Source organism: Calidris pugnax, unplaced genomic scaffold, assembly GCF_001431845.1.
Source record: "Calidris pugnax isolate Ruff unplaced genomic scaffold, ASM143184v1 scaffold294, whole genome shotgun sequence".
Lineage (NCBI taxonomy): Eukaryota > Metazoa > Chordata > Aves > Charadriiformes > Scolopacidae > Calidris > Calidris pugnax.
This window is the reverse complement of record NW_015094505.1, coordinates 425,113-445,887: the sequence shown is the minus strand read 5'-3', so window position 1 is coordinate 445,887 and position 20,775 is coordinate 425,113. Positions and strand designations below refer to the sequence as shown.

The window sequence follows — 20,775 nt, the reverse complement described above, 5'->3', positions numbered from 1 at the left end:
CCCGCCGTCGGGGCTCCTCGGCGGGACGGAGCGGGGCTGGCGGCTCCCCGGGGGCTGGGGGATGTCTCCAGCGGGGGTTGGGGGTGAGGGTCCCGAGCGGGGGTTAATGGGCTGCCCCAGCTGCGGCGGGGACCGGGATGCGGAGGGGATTGGGATGCGGAGGGGACCGGGATGCGGAGGGGGACCGGGCTGCGGAGGGGACCGGGCTGCGGCGGGAGGGTCCTGCCGGCGGGAGCTGTCGCCCCGCACGCTGCTCCTCTCCGCTGCCCGCGCCTTCTCCATGGCGGGTGACAGCGTGGCTTCCTGCGGGCTGATCCCCCCAGCCCCCCCGGAGCAGCCAGGCGGAGCAGGGCTCCTCAGGGGTGCTGCTGCGGGTCTGGGGGCTTAACCTGCTCCTTGCAGCCGGCAGGGCCAACCCCGGGGGTTAGCGGGGGGGGAGCCTGTCCCGCATCTCCCTGCGCTGTTTTTTTCTCGGCGCTGCCCTGGGAATGAAGAGCTGAGCACGTTTGTGCTGCCAGCCACCCTCTGGGTGTGCAGGGCCCGCGGCTGGCATCGGAAATCCTTGGAGAAATCCTTGGAGAAATCCAGCAGGGCTGGGGAAAGCAGCCAGACGTGTGCAGGCAGCGGCTGGGGAGGGTGCCCGTGATGGGGGACTTCTTGTTTCCTTGAAGCCCAGAGGGCTGTCCTGGGCTGGCACCCCTCCTGTGGCATATGCCAGCTCAGGAGGAGGTTTACCCAAGCAAAGGGCTGGTTCGCTGGTTATGGAGAAGCAGCCGAGCTGGTGACTGCCCCTGCGACCCTGGTAATCCCCCTCTGTGGAAAAGGGTCACAAAGTTGTCCCCGTGTCCCCTCCTGCTGATCCATACAGCCCCGGTGTGGGAGCTGCCCCTCTGCTTGGCTGGAGCGTGTTTCTGTTTCCCAACAAAGGGAGAAGGTGCGGAGCGTGTTTCTGTTTCCCAACAAAGGGAGCAGCCGGTGGGGAGAAGGTGCTGGTGGGCACGTGGCCTGGGTATGGGGTGCCAGCTGTGGGGCACTGGGAGCCACTTTCTTTGTGGCTCCTCTCACCCTGTGCCCATCTCCCAGAGCTTTTTGGGGACGGTGGCTGCTGCGAGTGAGGGGAGTGTGGGTGTTGCACGTTTAGGGCGATGGCAGCCCGGGGAATGTGCGGGCTGCTCGGTGAGCATCGGGGGCACAGGAGGGACGTGCACGGGGGGCCCATGCTTGGTGCCTGCCAAGGGTGTAGCACAAAAGGGGAAGGGCTTCGTCCCAGTGAGTCAGCCCAGCCGGGCTGGAGGGATGTGCCAGCAGTCAAGTTTGGGCCAGGGGATCTCCAGGCTGCCAGTTCAGTCTCCCAGTCTGCTGGGAGGCACTGGGATGTGCCCAGGGGCACATGTGGCAGGACCACACAGGGCACATGCAATGAGCCTGTTTCCCACCGTGGCCTCGTTGGGTTCATCCCTGGCAGTAGGGTGTGTGCAGCCCCATTGTGCCTCAAAAGGAGCTGCCACAGACTCTCCCCCACGAGTGTGGCAGGGACTCGGTGCCAACAGGTTGGCTGGTAGCAGGCACAACTCCTGTGGGCATCACTGCCTGCCCTGCTCCTACTGCCTGAAGGACACTGGGCTTCACGCTCCTACGGTCCCTTCTCTTGCAGCGGCTTTGAGCAGCTGAGCGCCACCCACGAGGGGACAAGATGTTTGGGAGAAAAATGACCAGTTTTGGGAAGAAGCTGATCCGCCGGCGCATGGTGGATCTGAGCTCTGAGGACACGCGTTTTGCTCGCTGCCTCTCCACGTTGGACCTCATAGCCCTGGGGGTCGGCAGCACGCTGGGGGCCGGCGTCTATGTCCTGGCTGGGGAGGTGGCCAAGGAGACTGCTGGTCCCTCCATCGTCCTCTGCTTCCTGGTGGCTGCTCTCTCATCGGTACTGGCTGGACTCTGCTATGCAGAGTTTGGGGCCCGCGTCCCCAAATCTGGCTCTGCCTACCTCTACAGCTACGTCACCGTCGGCGAAATCTGGGCTTTCACGACGGGCTGGAACCTCATCCTCTCTTACGTGATAGGTACGGGGCTGGGCAGGCCGCTGGCACGTGGGCTCCTTCCAGCACCGCGCTGGCAGCGTGGGGGGCTCGTGGGGGCAGCACGTGGTGCTGCAGGAGCAGGGTGTGGGGTGGGATCAGCAGGGAGGTGGGTGCTGGGGGTGGCTGGTGCCGCTCTGCCCTGGGCTCAGACTGATGCAGAGATTTGCCATCGAGCAGGCACGGCCAGCGTGGCTCGAGCCTGGAGCGCGACATTCGACAACATCATCGGCAACCATATCTCCACCTTCTTCATGAACAAGACCACAGGGTACCTGCCAGAGGTGTTGGCCGAGCACCCGGACTTCTTCGCCCTGGTTCTGGTCGGGCTGCTCACGGGTGAGTGCCTAGGAGCGGCTCTGTGGCACCGCGGGTGGTGGCACGGGAGCCCGGCGGGTCCCCCCTCACCCCTTCCATCCCCACAGCGCTGCTGGCCTTCGGCGTCAGCGAATCTGCTCTCGTGAACAACATCTTCACGATGGTGAACGTGCTGGTGCTGGTCTTTGTCGGCATCGCTGGCTTCGTGAAGGGAAACATCAAGAACTGGCAGCTCTCGGAGGAGGACTACCTCAACGGCTCGGACTCACACCTGACTCATGACAAAATGTGAGGAGAGCTAGGGTCTGGCACAGGGCTGGCACTGGCCCTCCTGTCCCTGCACCCCACGGCAGCTGCTCTCCTCCCTCCTTTCCAGGGAAAAAGAGTTCGGCTCGGGCGGGTTTGTCCCCTTTGGACTGGAAGGGATCCTGACCGGCGCCGCCACCTGTTTCTACGCCTTCGTGGGCTTCGACTGCATCGCCACCACAGGTACCGCCTGGGCCGAGGGAGGTGTGGGCATTTCCCCAGCCCAGCCCGGGGGCTGGCCGGGACCTGCCAGGGAAGATGCTCTGTGGTGTGGGAAACAGCCTGTCCCACCGCTCCTGGGAGGTTTTCCCACAGCGACTCTGTCCCCAGCACAAAAGGGCTCGTAGCCTGCCCTGCCCCAGGACAAAAGGGCTCCCTCCCGGCCCCGTGGAGCGGGAGCAGGGCTGCACCCTGCCTGCACAGGCAGCTCCCAGGGCAGCGGGGAGCCTTTCCGCTGCGGAGTCCAGGCTGCGACAGCCCTGGGAATTGCTAACGCTTCCCGGGTGTTTCCCAGCCTCCAGCAACGCTTTTCTAAATTGCTGAGTTCGTGCAGCGCTGGCTCTCTCTGGAGCCCTCCTAATTTCCTCTCATTCCCCCAGGAATCTACTTAGTGGGTGGCTGGTACAGGCTGTTCTGCCTGACCTCCCCTCCTGGCCTCCCCGCCCCCAGGGGCTGCCCGCTGGCCGCCTCCATCCCCTCTATGCCAGCCACCGAGCCCCTTGCTGGGATCGTGGTGCTGCAGCAGAGACTTGGCACAGGCTGGGGCAGAGGGCAGGGCGGCTGCGTGGCTGTGCCCACGGGGAACTGAGGATCTGCATTCAGCTGGGGGGCAGGAGCTGCTGGTGGGGGCAGAGGGGGGCTGTGAGCCCAGCCGCTGGGCAGCCACGTGCCTGGAAGCTGGGGCTGCAGCCCCACAGCTCTGCCTCTGCAGCAGCACCGCTGGGGACCACTCCTCTCCAATGGCACCCCCAGCCCCACGCTGCCATGGGTAGTCCTGTCCCCCAGGGCCAGCTGCCCCACGCAGTGCTGCGGAGCAGGGACGGACGCTGCCTTTTGTCTCCGCGCAGGGGAGGAAGCCAAGAATCCGCAGCGCTCAATCCCCATCGGCATCATCGTGTCCCTCTCCATCTGCTTCGTGGCTTATTGCTGGGTCTCCCTGGCCCTGACCCTCATGGTGCCCTACTTCCTCCTCAACAAGGAGAGCCCCCTGCCTGAGGCTTTCAAGGCAGTTGGCTGGGAGCCCGCCCGCTACGCCGTCGCCGTCGGCTCTCTCTGTGCCCTCTCCACCAGGTAGGACCGGCTCCATCCCTGACACCCCCCGGCGTGGTGCGGGGACCCGGCTGGGCTGGGGGTTTGCCCTGTCTGGCTGCTCTCCCAGCACGGAGCTGGTCCCGTCCCCGTCTGGCTGGTGGTGTTACCAGCTCGCCTGGCCAGCCCTGAGCCATCTCTCCCCACGGCAGCTTGCTAGGCTCCATGTTCCCCATGCCCCGCGTCATCTACGCCATGGCAGAGGATGGGCTGCTCTTCAAGTTCCTCTCCAAGATCAACAGCCGCACAAAGACCCCTCTGTCAGCCACCCTCATCTCGGGGCTCCTGGCAGGTAAGGCTCCCGGCTGCTGCCTCCCCCTCGGCCCTGTGGCGGTCCAGAGCTGTCCTCATGCTGTGTGTCCTTGTTGCAGGGATAATGGCCTTCCTCCTCGACCTGAAGGATCTGGTGGATCTCATGTCAGTCGGCACGCTGCTGGCCTACTCCCTGGTGGCGGTGTGCGTGCTTATCCTTCGGTGGGTGCCCCTTCTTGTTTGGCGGTGCCCGGGGTGGATGTGCCTCGCGTTGTGCCTTGTGGCCACAGCTCTGTCCCGGGGGGACGCGGCCGGGGGAGGCATCAAGCTCCCCAAGGTGGAGGCTGCTCGCCAGAGCCTGTGTGACGTCTCCGGGGACATCCACGGGGCTGCTGCCGGACCAGCATGCGGGGCCGGAGGAGCGGGAGGACTACCAGGGTGCTGCCCCACTGTCCCCCTGGGCAGGGAAGTTCCTCGGGCTGTGCTGCAGCTTGTTCCATCTGCTCAGGTACCAGTCTGGGCAGCTGAAATCCCCAAAGGCCACGGAAATGCTGGAGCTGAACAGGAATGAGGAGGAGAGGGTGATCACGAACCCGACCACCCCTAGTGACCAGCAGAAAGAGACGCTCTCCCTGGCCACCCTCTTCAACCCCCCCTCGGACACCCCCACCAAGCTCTCGGGGCGCATCGTCTACGTCTGTGCCTCGGTCATCGGTGAGTGAGCGTGAGCCCGCGGCCGATGCCCCCCTCCTGCCAGGGGCTGGAGCGTTTTGGCAGATCTCTGCTGAGCCGGGAAAGGATGGTGGGCTCTCTGGGTGGAGGAGAAGAGCCGGGCAGCGTGGGCTGCCAGCCAGCAGGCACGGGACCCGCTCTGCCCTGAGCAGGGTGCTGAGTGCAGGGCACGGCTGGGGTCTGGGGCGCACAGGGGCTGAGGGAGGACGTGGGAGCTCCCTGTGACAAGCCTGGCTTAGGCTGGGCACCCAGTGAGGGTGGTCCCTGGCCCCCTGAGAGTGCTTGGGCTCGGCCAGCGAGGTTTGATCCATCCATCAATGGCTTCATTGTGCAGCCAGGTCTGGTGCAGGCTCCCCTCGGCTTGCTGGGCTGGTGGGTTACCCCGGCAAAGCGCTTTCCTGAGCCTTTGGGGTGGGTGTCAGAGGCAGCACATGCTGGAACCCTTCTTGATTGAGAGGAGTTGGTGCCTCAGCCCAGCCACTGGTGAGGCTCAGGGTCCCAGGGAGGCCACGTGCTGTGCAGCCCCCTGACTGTCCCCTCTCTTGCAGCTGCACTGATCATGGTCATCTGCATAGTCCTGACCCACGGCATAGACGCACTGAAGAATGGCAGCGTGGGCTGGATCGTGGTCCTGGTGCTGCTCCTCGTGGCTCTGCTCATTCCCATCGTCATCATTTGGAGGCAGCCGCAGAGCAACGCGCGGTTGAACTTCAAAGTGAGTGCAGCCCCCGGCGGCTCAGTGTCTGCACCCGCACAGACCCCTGGTAGGGTCTGGGCCGTTGCAGGGTTTGCCAGGGCTTGCTGCCAGGCTGTCACCATCCAGGAGAGCCCAGGGTCCTGAAACGTGGCTCTCTGAGGTGCAGTCCCCAGGGTGGAAGTACTCTCTGGGCTGTGGCAGGGGTGGGATCCCTCCCTGGCCAGGAGCATCCTCGAGCCCAGCTGGGTGCTTCAAGGCACCTCTTGTCCCTCGCAGGTCCCTTTCCTCCCACTCCTGCCGGTCTTCAGCATCTTTGTTAATATCCTGCTGATGGTACAGCTGAGTGCCAGCACCTGGGTGCGGTTTGTCATCTGGATGGCCTTGGGTAGGTGTCCCGGGGAGGGTCCCTGGAGTGCTGTGCCCGCAGGGTCTGCCCCGGGGGGGCTGTTAACGCCGGCAGCACGCTGCCGCACATTTCATTGCCGAAACTCTCCTGCAGGTTTTGTGATTTACTTGGGCTACGGGATTTGGAACAGCGTGGAGGGGAAAAGAGCAGAGGAACCCTGTGTGACAGTAGAAAAGCCTCTGCACCACCCCGGACCGGACCTCAGCCCTGGGGCTGCTGCTGTCTGAGGGATCAGGCACCAGCGCTCCGTGGACCTCTGCCAGTAGTCGAGATCGTGATCCGCACAGTTCATCCATGCCCTCCCGCCCGGGGAGCGAATCCCAGAGCCAGGACACAGAGCTGGGCCCTGTGCTGAGCAGAGGCCACGGAGATGAGTCCCCGGGCCGGGTGGCACTGCTGGTGGCCTGGGGTTGATCTCTGCCATCCCCCCAGCCCCGCGGAGGGACAGTGACCCCAGCACGGCCCTCCTGCCGTGGGTGCTGCTGTCAGAAATGCTGCTTTCCCTGCGCACGGGGAGCCCCCACGTGATGGTGCAGCTGTATTTGTCCTGTCTGTTCATGTGGCCGTGGTCACCACCTCCTCTCTGTGCTTTCGAAGTGCTGGGGATGTACGCGGCAGCCGTGGCCGGAGCCCTGTGGCGAGGCTTGCGGCAGCCCCTTCTGGTGCTGCCAGTCGTCCGGTACTTGCTGGCAGCAGAGGGCTCAGCCGGCCAAACCCCCCCACGCTGAGCCCTGTGCTGCCCCAGTCATGCTGCTTGCGGGGAGCATCCCTCTCGGGTGTCCCTCAAGATGTCCACAGTGTAGCTGTACCCAGTGTCCCACCTTCTATGCCTTAGTATAATTGGTGTTTTAATGTTGGCTTTTATACCTATTAAACAGAGTGTTTTTGTAATCGCTCGGCTCTTGTTGGTCCCACCCCACCTCCTGCTAGTGCCCTGTGGTGACAGACCCCGCGGGCCGGGTGCCAGCGTAGAGCAGGGCTCGGCCACAGCCGGCGGTGCTGGCTGAGCTCCCTGCCCCAAACCTGCCGGCTGGAGCCACCAGCCCTCGCACTGTCCCCGAGGACAGTGAGCCAGGACCTGCAGACCAGTGCTCCGGGCCAGCTCAACCCAGCACTGCTGGTATCTGGGGGCAGGACACAGGGCCCCACGCTGCCTGGGGGTGCCACGGGGTCTCAGGACAGTGGCTGCAGTAATGACCTTGGAGATATCTCTTGGGTTCTCCAGCAGTGGCTTGCAGAGAGGAAGCGTGGCCAGAAGCTGGGCTGCATCCGTATGAGAAGATGATGATTTCCCATATTCTGGTCTGGTCTAAATCAGCCCTGACAGATAATTTTGCAAAATAAACTAATTTGGAGCGGATAGATCTTGCGTGGGTTCTTGCATCGCTCCCTGTGTGCTGGCAGCAGAGCAGGGTCACGGCACGGTCAGCGGTGAGGGCCCCTGGGCTGGAGCTGGGAGGCCAGACTGGGGCTGTGGGGGAGCAAAAGGGGCTGTGGTGCCCGCTCTGTCCCTGCGCCGGGCACTGCCAGCCCTGCTGTCCCCAGCCAAGGTGTCCTGCCAGAGCTCCAGGCTCCAGCCTGCAGGCATGGCCGGCTCCTGGCACTGGCTCCTGGCAGGTGCTCCCAGCTCTGCTGCTGGTGCCGGTGCCACAGGGTGCCCCCCACCACCCTGCCAGGTGGGCATCTTCTGGCCAGTGGCAGAACATGGGGCCCTGCTGAGCCCACAGTCCCCCCAGCACCCTTGCACCCTTGTTCGGCTGCTGTTGCCCAAGCCTAGTGGGCAACGGGCCTGTGATATGGCTACAGCCCTCATCCCCTGCCTCAGCACTGCCTTTGTTTGTGCCCGTGTCCCTGTGCACATCTGCATGTCCATGCCCGTGGCCACGCGCGGGTCTGTGCCCACCAGCATGTCCCTGCCTGGCTCTGGGCCATCCCACTGAGCACCAGTGTCCCATCCTGGGCACCCACTGGGACATGGACAATACAAAACTGTTGACACACTGGAGGGCTGTGCTGCCCTACAAGAGACACCTGGACAGGCTGGAGAGTTGGGCAGAGAGGAACCTGATGAACTTCAATGAAGGCAAGTGTAGGGTGCTGCACCTGGGGAGAAATAATCCCCTGTACCATTGGCCTTCTTGGCCGCAAGGACACACTGCTGGCTCATGGTCATCCTATTATCCTCCAGGACTCTTAGGTCTTTCTCCTCAGAGCTGCCCTCCAGCTCCCCTGCCCAAATTTCAGACCATTTCCTCTGGCCCTGTCATAATTCCCTTGGGAGAAGAGGCCAACCCCCACCTCTCTCCACCCTCCTTTCAGGGAGCTGTAGAGGGCAATGAGGTCTCCCCTCAGCCTCCTCTTCTCCAAACTAAACATGCCCAGTTCCCTCAGCCTCTCCTCGTAGGACTTGTTCTCCAGACCCCTCCCCAGCTTGGTGGCTCTCCTCTGGACACGCTCCAGCCCCTCAATGTCCTTCCTGTAGTGAGGGGCCCAGAACTGAACCCAGCCCTGGAGGTGAGGCCTCACCAGTGCCCAGTCCAGAGGCACCATCACTGCCCTGCTCCTGCTGGCCACGCTGGTCCTGACACAGGCCAGGATGCTGTTGGCCTTCTTGGCCACCCGGGCACACTGCTGGCTCCTGTTCAGCCGACATGGGTCACCCCCAGGTCCTTTTCTGCTGGGCAGCTCCAGCCACTCTGCCCCCAGCCTGGAGCGTCCATGGGGTTGTTGTTACCGAAATGCAGGACCCAGCATTTGGCCCTATTAAACCTTGTTCCATGGGTCTTGGCCCATCGATCCAACCTGTCCAGGTCCCCCTGTAGAGCCCTCTGACCCTCAACCAGATCAACACTCCCACCTAGTTTGGTGTCATCTGCATTCCTGGGTGAAGTCAGGTGCTGGGGGCTGCAGGGGGGGCTTTCCCCTCCCGTGCCATGCTGGACGGGGCCATTTTCTGGTTTGAGAAAAGGCAGTAAAAAGCAGTGGTGGCTTTTCCACCGAGAGGCTGGGTGCCCAGCCCTGCACACAGCTGCCCGTGGTTTGCCCTGCAGTTTCCACCCCAGCGGCATCACGGCTTGTGCTCCTTCCCGGCCGTGGGTCTTCCTTGGTGGCTCCAGCCTGAAGGAGCCTGAAGCTGCTCCGGTGCCAGTGGCAGTGCCACCGTACGGGCAGGGAGGCAGGGCTGGCTCCCACTTCATTTTCTTGCGTGCTGTAGTGCTGGGGGCAGACTCAGGCAGGACATCCCCCCCAGAGAAAGTACAGCCAGGGCTTGGTTTGTGGTCTCCCTGTTGCCATCCCCCCTGGATTTAAAGAGCTGTTGGCTCCAGCTGCGTTTGGCCCGAGCCACGCTGAGGGGGCAGGCCATTGGGGCAGCGCTGCAGTGGAGGCCCAGCTGCGGCCACCGGCCACCGATGACACACTGTGGCCATGGGCCATGCTGGGGATGCTGCACCGCGGGACAGGCTGCGATGGTGCAGGGAGCTGGTGGTTCTTGGTGGCTCCAGCCGGTCCCCTGGGGCTTTCATGACCCCCCACACTGCTGCGTGTCCAGCACAGACCCCAGCTGCCTTGGGGGGACACGGGGCTTTCCTGGGGAGGCGCAGGGCTTTCCCTGCATAGAATCAGAGAATGGTTAGAGTTGGAAGGGACCTTAAAGATCATCGAGTTCCAACCCCCCTGCCCTGGGCAGAGACACCTCCCACCAGACCAGGTTGCTCCAAGCCCCATCCAGCCTGGCCTTGAACCCTCCAGGGATGGGGCAGCCACAACTTCTCTGGGCAACCTGTTCCAGTGCTTCACCACCCTCACATACAGCTGTCTGTTGAGAAAAAGTCCCCGGGGGGGCTTCTGAGGAGCCCTTGTGGGCATCCAGGCTTGGGGCAGGATGGAGACAGAGGTGTGAGCTGCTGGAGGGAGAGCTGGTGCTGCAGAGCCTGCCCCTGCACAGCTCCCTTGCCGGACCAAGGGTGGCCCTGGCATGTGCAGATGTAGCAGCAGATTAAATTCTAAATTGGGTACAATGATCCTTCTGGGAGTTAAAATAGGCTGGCTGGTCCACACAGCTCTGTGAGGCCAAATACTTCAACCTGAGGAGTTAATGTGCCTTCTGTGTGAGCAGCAGAAGTAGGGAGGTGATTGTCCCCCTGGACTCAGCACTGGGGAGGCCACACCTCGAGTATTGTGTCCAGTTTTGGGCACCTCAATCCAGGAGAGATCTGGAGGTGCTAGAGCGGGTGCAGAGGAGGGCAACGAAGCTGGTGAAGGGCCTGGAGAATAGATTGTACGAAGAGCGATTGAGGGAGCTGGGACTGTTTAGTTTGAGGAGGAGAAGGCTGAGGGGAGACCTCATCACTCTCTGCAACTACCTGAGAGAACATTGTAGAGAGGTTGGTGCTGGTCTCTTCTCACAGGTAATTAGCAATAGAACGAGAGGGAATGGCTTCAAGCTGCAACAGAGTAGGTTTCGACTGGACATTAGGAAAGAGTTTTTCACTGAAAGAGTGGTCAGACACTGGAATAGGCTGCCCAGGGAGGTGGTTGAGTCGCCATGCCTGGATGTGTTTAAGAGCCATTTAGATGTGGTGTTGGGGAATATGGTGGAGAGGAGAACTTTATGGAGTGGGGTAGATGGTTGGACTTGATGATTCCAAGGGTCTTTTCCAACCTGAATGATTCTATGATTCTTCTTCCCTCTAGGACCAGCGAGTGGGTACTGTCAGATCCTGCTCCCCGCAGGTGACCAGCCGGGGGAGTGGAGCCGTGGCAGCTGCCGGGTGGGACACATCCATCAGTGCTGTTCCAGCCCTGGAATCTGGGGAATCCACCCCGGGGCAGACAGGGTTACTGGCGCAACAGAGCAAACTCATCAGCTCGTGATATTTCTGCAGCAGCGCTGTGTTGTGCTGCAGGGCCTCACCGTCCAGAAGAGCTCCTGGAGATCAAAGCCAGCACCGGGGGAAGATTTCTATCGCTCTTTACTCACCCGGCTCCAGGCAGGTCCCAACCCTTCTGCTTTCTGCGGTAACAGCTTAAGCATGCACGACCCCGTGGCTGGCAGGAGGCTGCCTGCACCCGATAATCCTCCCGGCCCCAAGCCGCGGCAGGTGGCTGGGTCTCTAATCGTGCTGGATTAATGCTCTCCTTGCTCTGCCGTTGCAGGTCTGGCACGGTGACTGCCTGCCAGGTGCTTGCTCTTCTCTTGCTCTCCTTCCTTCCCAGCGCTGCAGCTGGTGACCTGATTCCTGCTCTTGTTCCCAGTTCCAGGCTGCAACCAGCCACAGGGTGGTTCTTGTCCCAACCCATCCCAGAGCTGACCACAGGCTGCAACACTGCCAGCACCCGGGGGAAAGCCACCCTGCTCCCCTGGGACCTCCAGGAGAGCCTCTCTTACCAGACAGCGTACCCCAATGGAGGAAGCGAGCCCCCAGGCGAGTGGTGGGAGAGGGGACGATGGAGGCAGTATGTGCGATGCAAGCGGCAGATTTATGTTGCAAACAGGCATTTTTCCATCAGTGGGAGCCCCTTCCTGATGAACTACCCCTGCTCTGCCACCATCATCTACCTTGACTTCAGCAAGGCTTTTGACACTGTCTCTCATAACATCCTCATTAGGAAATTAGGGAAGTGTGGGCTGGATGAGTGATGGATGACAGTGAGGTGGATTGGGTCCTGGCTGTGTGACAGAGCTCAGAGGGTTGTGATTAATGGAACAGGGTCAAGTTGGAGGCCCGTAACCAGTGGTGTCCCCCAGGGGTCAATACTTGGTCCAGTTTTGTTTAACATATTCATCAATGGCCTGGACGAGGGCATGGAATGTATCCTCAGCAGGTTTGTTAACAATACCAAACTGGGAGGACTGGCCGACACTGCAGAGGGCTGTGCCACCATCCAGCATGACCTGGACAGGCTGGAGAGATGAGCAGAGGAGAACCTCATGAGGTTCAACAAGGGCAAGTGTAGGGTCCTGCACCTGGGGAGGAAGAACCCCAGGCACCAATACAGGTTAGGGGTGGACCTGCTGGAAAGCACTGCTGAGGAGAAGGATCTGGGGGTCCTGGTGGACAGTAAACTCTCCATGAGCCAGCAATGGGCCCTTGTGGCCAAGAGGCCAATGGGATCCTGGGCTGCAGAGGGAAGAGTGTGGCCAGGAGGTGGAAGGCGGTCATTCTCCCCCTCTGCTCTGCACTGGGGAGGCCACAACTGGAATCCTGCCTCCAGTGCTGGGCTCCCCACTTCAAGAGAGACAGGGAACTGCTGGAGAGAGTCCAGCGTAGGGCAACAGAGATGATGGAGGGATTGGAGCATCTCCCTGATGAGGAAAGGCTGAGAAAGCTGCAGAAGAGAGGCTTCTTGAGCCTGGAGAAGGAAAGGCTGAGAGAGCTGGGGCTCTTGAGCCTGGAGAAGAGAAGGCTGAGGGGAGACCTTATCAATGCTGACAAGTGTCTAAAGGGTGGGTTGGAGGAGGATGGAGCCAGACTCTTTCCAGTGGTTCCCAGTGAGAGGACGAGGGGCAACGGGCACAAGCTGGACCATGGGAAGTTCCACTGGGATGTGAGGAAGAACTTGTTTGGGGTGAGGGTGGCAGAGCCCTGGCAGAGGCTGCCCAGGGAGGGTGTGGAGTCCCCTTCTCTGGAGATCTTCAAGCCCCGCCTGGATGCTCCTGAGTGATGTGCTCTGGGCAGCCCTGCTTTGGCAGGGGAGTTGGACTGGAGGATCTCTAGAGGTCCCTTCCAACTCTGACAATTCCATGATTCCGTGATCATTATCTCCACTTCCAACTCTGACAATGCCATGATTCCGTGATCATGATCTCCATGGGCTGCATGGGCCTGCTGGTGTCCCAGCGGTGATTCCTCACTGCTGCCCACTGCATTCAGGACAGCAAAGACTATGTGAAGGGGGCCAAGAAGATCATGGTGGGTTTTCTGATGTTGGTGCAAGGTGCTGACAACGGGCTGGGGCCGGGGAGGCTGGCAATGTGCCGGGTTTTTCTGATGTTGGTGCAAGGTGCTGACAACTGGGGCTGGGGAGGCTGGCAATGTGCCGGGCCCAGGTGCAGAGCACACAGGTCCAGGGCCCTGGCTGGGTCAGCATGGACTATGAATAGGCCCTTTCAGAGCTGCACAGGCCACGTCGGTGCCTCCATGTGAAGGTGATGGCAGCTCTGGCAGCGGAGGAGATGGTTGGGAAGATGAATTTCTCAGGTTTTGACAGTGACCTGCTGGGCCAGCTGGTCTACTGCATCTGTGAGGTGGAGGAAGAGATGGTCCACCTCATTTACCAGCACTGTGATGCCAGGCCTGGTGCATCCCTCTCCGGGGTGTATGGCAAAGTATGGGACCCTGTATGACACTAGGTCATGAGAGGAAGGTGATTAGGATCTTCTCGGGGGAGCAGTGGCTGGAAGTGGCTGTGGAGCACCCCAACTATAATGTTGCTGTTTGACCGCTCTAAAACTTGGTCAGGTTGCTCAGGTTTGTTACTGGATCAAAGAGGACTCTAAAAGCTCTCACACGGAATGAGAATTGCCGTCTGCCTCTTGCCCTCCCCAGTGCAGATGGCTTTGAGTATGGTGTCGCTGAGCAAGAGCACAGCCAAGGAGCCCGAGGAGGAGCAGCCTCTCCTGGCAAAACCACTCTACTTTGTTCTGTTCTGCCTCATGGAGGAAGAAGGTCTCCACAGATCACAAGGGATCCAGCGGACACTCACTAGAGTCCAAGTCCTGATTCCTCAGGAAGCCCGAAGGGTGGTTTAAGCTCCTTTGGTTGGTGCTGGCATGAACTCACCATCAGGGTTCTTTGCAGAAAGAGCTGGGCTGTGGGTCGGGCAAAGTAGCCTCTGCTTCCAGCATGTCAACTGCTCAGGGCTTGCTTGGAGAGGCAGCCCCATGCTTGCTCTTAAGATGTACATGGTTTCTCTTGGGTCTGGTCAGGTCTCTCAGTCTGTTGGCTGAGCTGCACGGCTTGGCCCTGCCCCAGCAATGTGAGGAGGACAAAGCGCTTTCTCTCCTAACAGGACCTTTGTGTGCTGATGAAAGGTGTCTGAAAAGCAGCCCTGGAGCCCAAGTCTTCTGGGCACAGAGCGTGCCATGGCCAGGAGCCCGGCCAGGGCAGGAGGGGCTGCTCCAGGGCTCTGGCAGCCACTGTGCTTGGGAACGCTCTTGGCAAGGACACCTCTTCTGACTGTTGCAGCACGGTGCCACGTGGCTACCTACATGTGGCAGCAGGGGCCAAGGGCTCGTAGGGAGCACCTACTGACTTGTAAACTTTCTCATCTCTCTCGGGTTCTGTCTGGGATTGCTGCAGAAGGAAGGGATCCTGACATTTATTGCATCTGTAGTATTTGAGGTGGATTCTTTTAGGCAAACACATGTGTTTGAATAAAAGTCAGCACAAATCTCTTTGCAAAGGTTATGTTGATATAGATTGCTAGCCCTGGTTTGGGACTTGCTGAAGGAGACACTCTTTCTCCAGACTGAAGTGAGTGGGACCGGGAGATCTGTGTAGAGCCAAAATCATGGTATCGTGCAAAAATAGGGACTGAAGCCTTCTGCAGTCACAAAACAGCCCAGGCACCTGACTGAACAGATCTCTGCATGTTCTGTCACATCCATAGACCTGACGTGCCCAACAGGCCCCACCAGCCTCTCCCAGGAGCAAACTGAAAATTCGCCTTGGGTTTCTCTTCCTCATACACAAGAGATTGCTTTGCTAATCCTGGAGTTAAGTGACTGGTTTCTCTCCCCATCTTCCTTAAGTTCTCCCATTTCCCTGCTGGGTTTGCCCAGGTAATTATTCCCTCTGTGATTCATATTCTCTGCACGGGCCCTCGCGCTGAAGCCATTTTGCCAGGCTGGACAGATGACTGCTTGTATTTTTTGCTCTTGAGTCAATATCCTGCTCCTTTTCACCGCTCTGAGGGGCAGCGGGCATCACAGGCTTCTCAGGGCTGTCACTGCTGAAACCTGCCCAAGACTGAACATGCAGTTCCTTCAAGACCCATGACAGTTGTACAGGCAGAGCAACCTGACTTGCAAAACAAACAGGCAGGAGACATTTCAACAAACACAGCGTAACTCTCTCCTCTCCCGCTCAGTTATTAAGACTTTGGAGTAATGTGAGTCTTAGACTAATTTAAATTGTATGCCTGGTCTGCAGATGGGTGTGCAACAGTTTCCATTATCTTGGATAAGACAATGCATGAAAGAATCACGATTACACATTACTGGGCAGGGATCAGCTCCTATTATTTACATAACACAAACCCCGACGCACAGGCAGAATTTAACTTGCTCAATGGAATTACCTGCCCTAACAGAGAGATTCTTGGGCACAGAAAGGTTTTCATCTACTCTGGTCCTTTGTTCAGACCCTGAGAACAGGATAGATAGTGTGAGCCACGCTGTTAAAATGGGAAGACTGCCTGTCAGAGGGGACAAGAGGGAGACAGAGATTTTCTTCAAAGTTTTGGAGTCAAGAAGACACTCTCTCCACAGTTGATGCATCCGTGTCTGGGCAATACATGGCTGCAAAGCTGATAGAACATGACGCTGGGGCACTTCCCTCACACGGCCCCCATGCACAGGACACTCTCTGCATCTTTGGAGACCTCATCATGTAGATCCTTGTAGGTGACCTCCAGCACCACTAATTCTCTCAGGCACTAGATGCCTCCATCTGCAGTCCTCCACTTTCTCGGGCAGTTCACAAGGTTTTCCCAGAATGGGTATCTTCCCCTCACACTCAAGAGGAGCCGTTTTCCAGACACCACAAATTGCTGCCTCTTCTCCAGTTCTCTCTCAACTTCCCAGTTTCTAGCAAAGGATCCCAGCTGCTGGGCTCCCCTACTTTACAAATGCTGCCTGCCGGCTCTGTTACACTGGCATGGGAGCAGCTGGGCAGCAATCTGCTCTCCTGCCTTCTTCCCACAGGTCTCAAAGCTCTGATGAGGTCAGAGATCGGGCAGTTTCTGCCACTCATCTGAATTCTCTCACTCCTTCCTCCAATTTCTTTGCCGAAGGACCAGCATCTTGATCAAACCCTTCCTTCTCTTCCTCCTCCCGTACTAATCGATGACAGGGACTCATTGACCTCCTTGTCCACTGGTTCTTCCCCCTCTCTTCTGCCCTGGGGAGGCCCCATCTGGAGCACTGGGGCCAGTTCTGGGCTGCCCAGTTCCAGAAGGACAGGGAGCTGCTGGAGAGGGGACAGCAGAGGCTACAAAGATGCTGAGGGGCCTGGAGCATCTCCCTTACGAGGAGAGGCTGAGGGACTTGGGTCTGTTTAGTCTGGAGAAGAGAAGGCTGAGGGGGGATCTGATCAACACCTATAAATACTTGAAGGGTGGGTGTCAGGAGGATGGGGCCAGTCTTTTTTTCAGTGGTGGCCAGGGACAGGACAAGAGGAAATGGACACAAACTTGAACATAAGAAGTTCCACTTAAACATGAGGAGGAACTTCTTCACTTTGAGGGTGGCAGAGCCCTGGAAGAGGCTGCCCAGGGAGGTGGTGGAGTCTCCTTCTCTGGAGACATTCAAACCCACCTGGACACGTTCCTGTGCAACCTGCTCTGGGTGGCCCTGCTCTGGCAGGGGGTTGGACTGGATGATCTCCAGAGGTCCCTTCCAATCCCACAGGATTCTGTGATTCTTTTTCACTTCTGGGGCAACTGTAGTTGTTTGAGTCCCTAGCTCTACTGTCATGTCCTCGTGACATGTCACAGCTTGCACCTTGGTCTCAGGCGAGGTGTTCTCAGAGGTGGTTTGTGTCCCTGCCTTAACCACAGTCCTCTGACAGGGGTGAGCGGTGGCTCTGTAGGCACACGGCAGGCTGAAACCAGTACTGCTGGTTTGCACTGGGGCAGGCAGTGCACCCTTCACCTCGGTTTCTCAGGGTTGCCTGTTTAGGTGTAAAGTCCCAGGCGATGGGAGGCAACAACCACCCTAGGGACCTGCCCCAGTCCTTCCACATGCCCTGCCACCCAGGGACTGGCCACCTCGGGGCACACTTCAGCATTCACCTCACCCAAAAGCTGGCGACTTTTACACCAGGACGACACCCTGTTCCCCAAACCCCGTCCCAGTGTTCTATGATCAGTAGCATTAAACAGCTCACATACTAACAGAGAGGACTGTGGTGGGTTGACCCTGGCTGGAGGCCAGGTGCCCACCGAGCCCCTCCATCACTGCCCTTCCTCAGCAGGAGAGAGGTGGGGAGAAGATAAGACGGAAAAGAACTTGTGGGTCAAGATAAAGGCAGTTTATTAAAGCAAAAGCAAGGCCACACACGGGAGCGAAGGAAAACTAAAGCTTTATTCCCCATCTCCCATCTGCAGGTGATGTCCAGCCACTTCCCGGGAAGCAGGGCTTCAGTAGGCACAGCAGGTGCTCCAGAAGATAAACATCATAACAAATATCCCCTTCCTCCTCCTTTCTCTTAGCTTTCGTTGCTGAGCAGACGTCATGTGGGATGGAATGCCCCTTCGGTCAGTTTGGGTGGCTCTGTCCCCTCCCAAGACCTTGCCCACCCCCAGCCTACAGGGCGAGGGGGGTAAGGACTGGAGAAAGAGCCTTGATGCTGTGGGAGCACTGCTCAGCAGGAGCCACACCACCACCATGTCAGCAGCACCTTCCCAGCTACCGACACACAGCACAGCCTCCTGAAGGCTGCTCGGGGGAAAAAATAACTCTGTTCTCAGCCACACCCAATACAACGGTTTATTTAAAAAAAATGAAAAGAAACTTTTAACAAAATCATGCCAAACAGTGAGGATCTGAAAAGCCAGGCAGCACTGGGGGCATCATAAAGAGAAACGCTCTGCAGGCCCTGACCAACCCAAGGGCTACATGTGCAAAGAGGCACCTCCAAGCAGAGGGTAAGACCTTGCTCCACTTGTCTCATCCAGACAGTGATCCTGCTTTGCATGCAGATGAGGCTGTGAATTAGAAACCTGAATCTCTTGTGTGTCCCCACAAGGTGCCCGGGGCTCCGATGGTGCTAAGCTTTTAAGGAGTTCCATTGGAGAGCAACCACGGCCGCAGCCGCAGCTTGGAGGAAGCCACCTGCTCAACTGCAAGGAGGAGAACCTGTCGCACAAGGTGTGTGTGACCTGCTGCCTTTCTTCTTACCCAGAATCCTGCAGAGCTGTCTGTTTTTTTCCCCTTGTTGCCCTGTAACAGCACAGAACACCCTCTCTAGCCCAGAAGGAAGGGGGGATGAATACATGTATATCCACAGTCTAAGGAGGGTCACCTTCTGCTGGAACTGGGATCTCACTCCCTACCCCGATCCAAAACGCAAGAACAGAGCTAGCTCTGAAGGACGGAGCCCGCTAGGAGCCACGGTGCAATTAATAGATTGCAGGCTGATGATTTGCCTTCTGCATCTGAATGATCTTGCCAAAGCCACCTCTTCCCACGTCGTAGTCTGTCCGGTACTCATCTCGCACCTGGAACACAGCAGTAACACAAATATTAGTGCCCTGCACTGCCTGTCTCCTGCTAGACCTTCAGAATCATCCCCTCCTCACTCAGCTGGCAGGGGACTTAAGTTCAGGGTAGAAGCACTTTGATTCGTTTGAAATCTCTTCAAATAATCCACCAAAAAGGTGGTAATTGTGGTGAAAATGACAAACGAGGATACATCTGATGGCTGAGGTCTTTTTAGAGAAGAAGCAAAGAAGACCCCCCAAGTATTTTCATTCAGCTTTGCAGTCCAGCTGTCTGAACTGCCAGGACTGGCCTTCAGACCATTTTCTCCTCTCCACCCTGGAGATCTGCAAAGGAACCCCACCTTTGCAGCGGGGTAAACTGCAGCGTTAGGAGACTGGCCTAGCAGCCACACTATCCCCCTCCATCCAAATTCTGCATCATTTTAAGAATACTAAGTTGGATTACGGAACATTCTGCTTGCATTGCAGGAAGTTTGTGGAGTCCTAGGCAGAAATGGCCTTCGACTCCATTTCTAGCTTTTAACACCAGGCATCAGTTACCAAAACAACCTGGGAATGGCTAACGTTCATTATCAGACCTTGACAGTCTACACATTTTTCTGCGTGAGACAAAACTGGCACAACAGTACACAGTCTTAGGGGGATCCAATTTCAGGAACGAAGTGGTATTGCCTTTCTTTACCTGTCCTCCAGTCTTTCCTCTTCCATACTGCCGGCCCTCCTTGAACCCTGCATCCCAGTCGGTTCGAATGATGCGGTCGTCCAGCCGTGTGCCGTTGATAAACCGCATGGCGTGTTCAGCATCCGCTCTGGTGTAGTACCTGAAGCACACTCTAAGGAAAACTAAGTGTGTGTGCTATTCTGTTGGGTACAGGGAAAATAAAACAGAGAGCTATCGTATTTGAGAAGCAGAAAAACCCTGCCTTCCAGCCTTTTCTGCTCTTCCTGCTCTCTCTACGGGATCAAAAACTGCACTTACATAAATCCGAGCTAAAACCAGCTCCCACTCAAAAAGAACTCTGAATTTTAATGTTAGTACCTGCACAGACAAGAATCATAGAATCACAGAATCGTCTAGGTTGGAAAGGACCTTAAAGATCATCTAGTCTTAGAAGACATAGCTTTGGATCACTTAGTGTTAGTTAGTTAGTACCTGCATAGACAAGAATCATAGAATCACAGAATCGTCTAGGTTGGAAAGGACCTTAAAGATCATCTAGTCTTAGAAGACATAGCTTTGGATCACTTATTTCGCAAGCAGATGAAACAAACACATTAAAGCCTTGCTAAGGGCTAGACATCTGAAATACGCCTTTTTATACTGCATGAAACTTGACTGAATTTGAACAAGAGGGGCAGGCCTCACAGGAGAGCTTTGCTAAGGCAGCTCACGGTACAACGTGGACAAGCGTGTGCTCTGTGCTTGGGAATACCCCTGTGGCAGGTGTAAAGGTACGGTGAGAAAGTGAGTATTCGCTCTGACCACGCAAGAGCTCAGGCAGACAATTCAAACAGTTCTCATTTTGGCCCTAAAACCATTGCAGAAAGTGACAAATTAAAGGAGCTCTCTGCCACCTCCAGGAAGTACAGGGGCGGTAGCACTTTTCACCTACGGCACCACTGTACAGTCTGTCTCCCAGGTCGGGTGGTGGTGGGGAAGCAGCAAGGCTGGAAGGGGAGAGAAGCACCCGACTGTCACCCTTCTCAGGTTCCCCACAGCAGAACAGCTGAGCTGGCTGCGCGCAGGGGACCTACAAGGTGGCAACCCCACACCCGAGGCCGGCAGCGAACCAGAAAAAGATACTCGACGAAGCAGAAGCCACAGGGGGTTTTCTTGATCTTGTCCAGGCCCATGACGATCCTCTTGACGTCTCCGCACTTGGAGAAGAGCTCCTGGATCTGCTCCTCGGTGGTGTAGAAGGACAGGTTTCCGACGTACAGCGTGGAGGAGATCTTCAGGGACTTCTCCTGCAGCTGCCTGCTACCCTGCGGGCAGAGGGGAACGCGCAGCGGGGTGAGCTCGCCCGTCGTCCCCCGGTCCCACCGGCAGGGCCCTCCCGCCCACTCCCCGCCCGGCCTCCCCTCCCTCAGGCGCTGTCCCCCGGCTGGGCCCCGCCACCCCCGGGGCCCCTCCGCACCCGGAAGTGCTGGTCGCGGTACTGGCTGATCTCGCAGTAGGAATCGCTGTTGAGGCCGCTGAGGGTGGTGTGGAGCAACCCCGACATCTTGCC

The 20,775-nt window shown here is 58.3% G+C and overlaps 2 protein-coding genes and 1 pseudogene across 3 annotated transcripts; 2 read left to right on the top strand and 1 right to left on the bottom strand.

Moving 5' to 3' along the window:
• The first annotated feature begins 1,444 nt into the window (after positions 1 to 1,444).
• Positions 1,445 to 6,988, top strand: SLC7A3 (solute carrier family 7 (cationic amino acid transporter, y+ system), member 3). 2 transcript variants are annotated; one of them, XM_014963060.1, is made up of 11 exons: positions 1,449 to 2,063; positions 2,259 to 2,417; positions 2,504 to 2,684; positions 2,773 to 2,885; positions 3,770 to 3,992; positions 4,163 to 4,302; positions 4,382 to 4,484; positions 4,771 to 4,976; positions 5,543 to 5,709; positions 5,968 to 6,076; positions 6,191 to 6,988. In XM_014963060.1, the coding sequence occupies exons 1-11, from the start codon at positions 1,694 to 1,696 to the stop codon at positions 6,322 to 6,324; spliced, it is 1,905 nt and encodes a 634-aa protein (XP_014818546.1). In that variant the 5' UTR covers positions 1,449 to 1,693; the 3' UTR covers positions 6,325 to 6,988. The 2 variants fall into 2 exon arrangements, with proteins under 2 accessions (XP_014818547.1, XP_014818546.1); XM_014963061.1 differs by lacking the exon at positions 5,968 to 6,076 and having other exon boundaries at positions 1,445 to 2,063; positions 6,191 to 6,315.
• On the top strand, positions 6,625 to 13,617 carry LOC106900852 (annotated as a pseudogene).
• A 3,768-nt stretch (positions 13,618 to 17,385) lies between these two features.
• Positions 17,386 to 20,769, bottom strand: LOC106900891 (nuclear cap-binding protein subunit 2). The gene is made up of 4 exons (XM_014963148.1): positions 20,683 to 20,769; positions 20,349 to 20,530; positions 19,227 to 19,365; positions 17,386 to 18,541 (listed from the first exon to the last, which is right to left on the bottom strand). The coding sequence occupies exons 1-4, from the start codon at positions 20,767 to 20,769 to the stop codon at positions 18,443 to 18,445; spliced, it is 507 nt and encodes a 168-aa protein (XP_014818634.1). The 3' UTR covers positions 17,386 to 18,442.
• Between the last annotated feature and the right edge of the window lie 6 nt (positions 20,770 to 20,775).

Bases quoted from the DNA above. Each gene is read 5' to 3' on its own strand.
- LOC106900891 (XM_014963148.1), bottom strand. From the start codon at position 20,769: ATGTCGGGGTTGCTCCACACCACCCTCAGCGGCCTCAACAGCGATTCC. The intron at 20,531-20,682 runs GTGCGGAGGGGC...CTCTGCCCGCAG, and splicing joins ACCGCGACCAGCACTTCCGG to GGTAGCAGGCAGCTGCAGGA. The intron at 19,366-20,348 runs GTATCTTTTTCT...AGTGTGCTTCAG, and splicing joins TGTGGCTTCTGCTTCGTCGA to GTACTACACCAGAGCGGATG.
- SLC7A3 (XM_014963060.1), top strand. From the start codon at position 1,694: ATGTTTGGGAGAAAAATGACCAGTTTTGGGAAGAAGCTGATCCGCCGG. The intron at 2,418-2,503 runs GTGAGTGCCTAG...CCATCCCCACAG, and splicing joins TCTGGTCGGGCTGCTCACGG to CGCTGCTGGCCTTCGGCGTC. The intron at 6,077-6,190 runs GTAGGTGTCCCG...ACTCTCCTGCAG, and splicing joins TGTCATCTGGATGGCCTTGG to GTTTTGTGATTTACTTGGGC.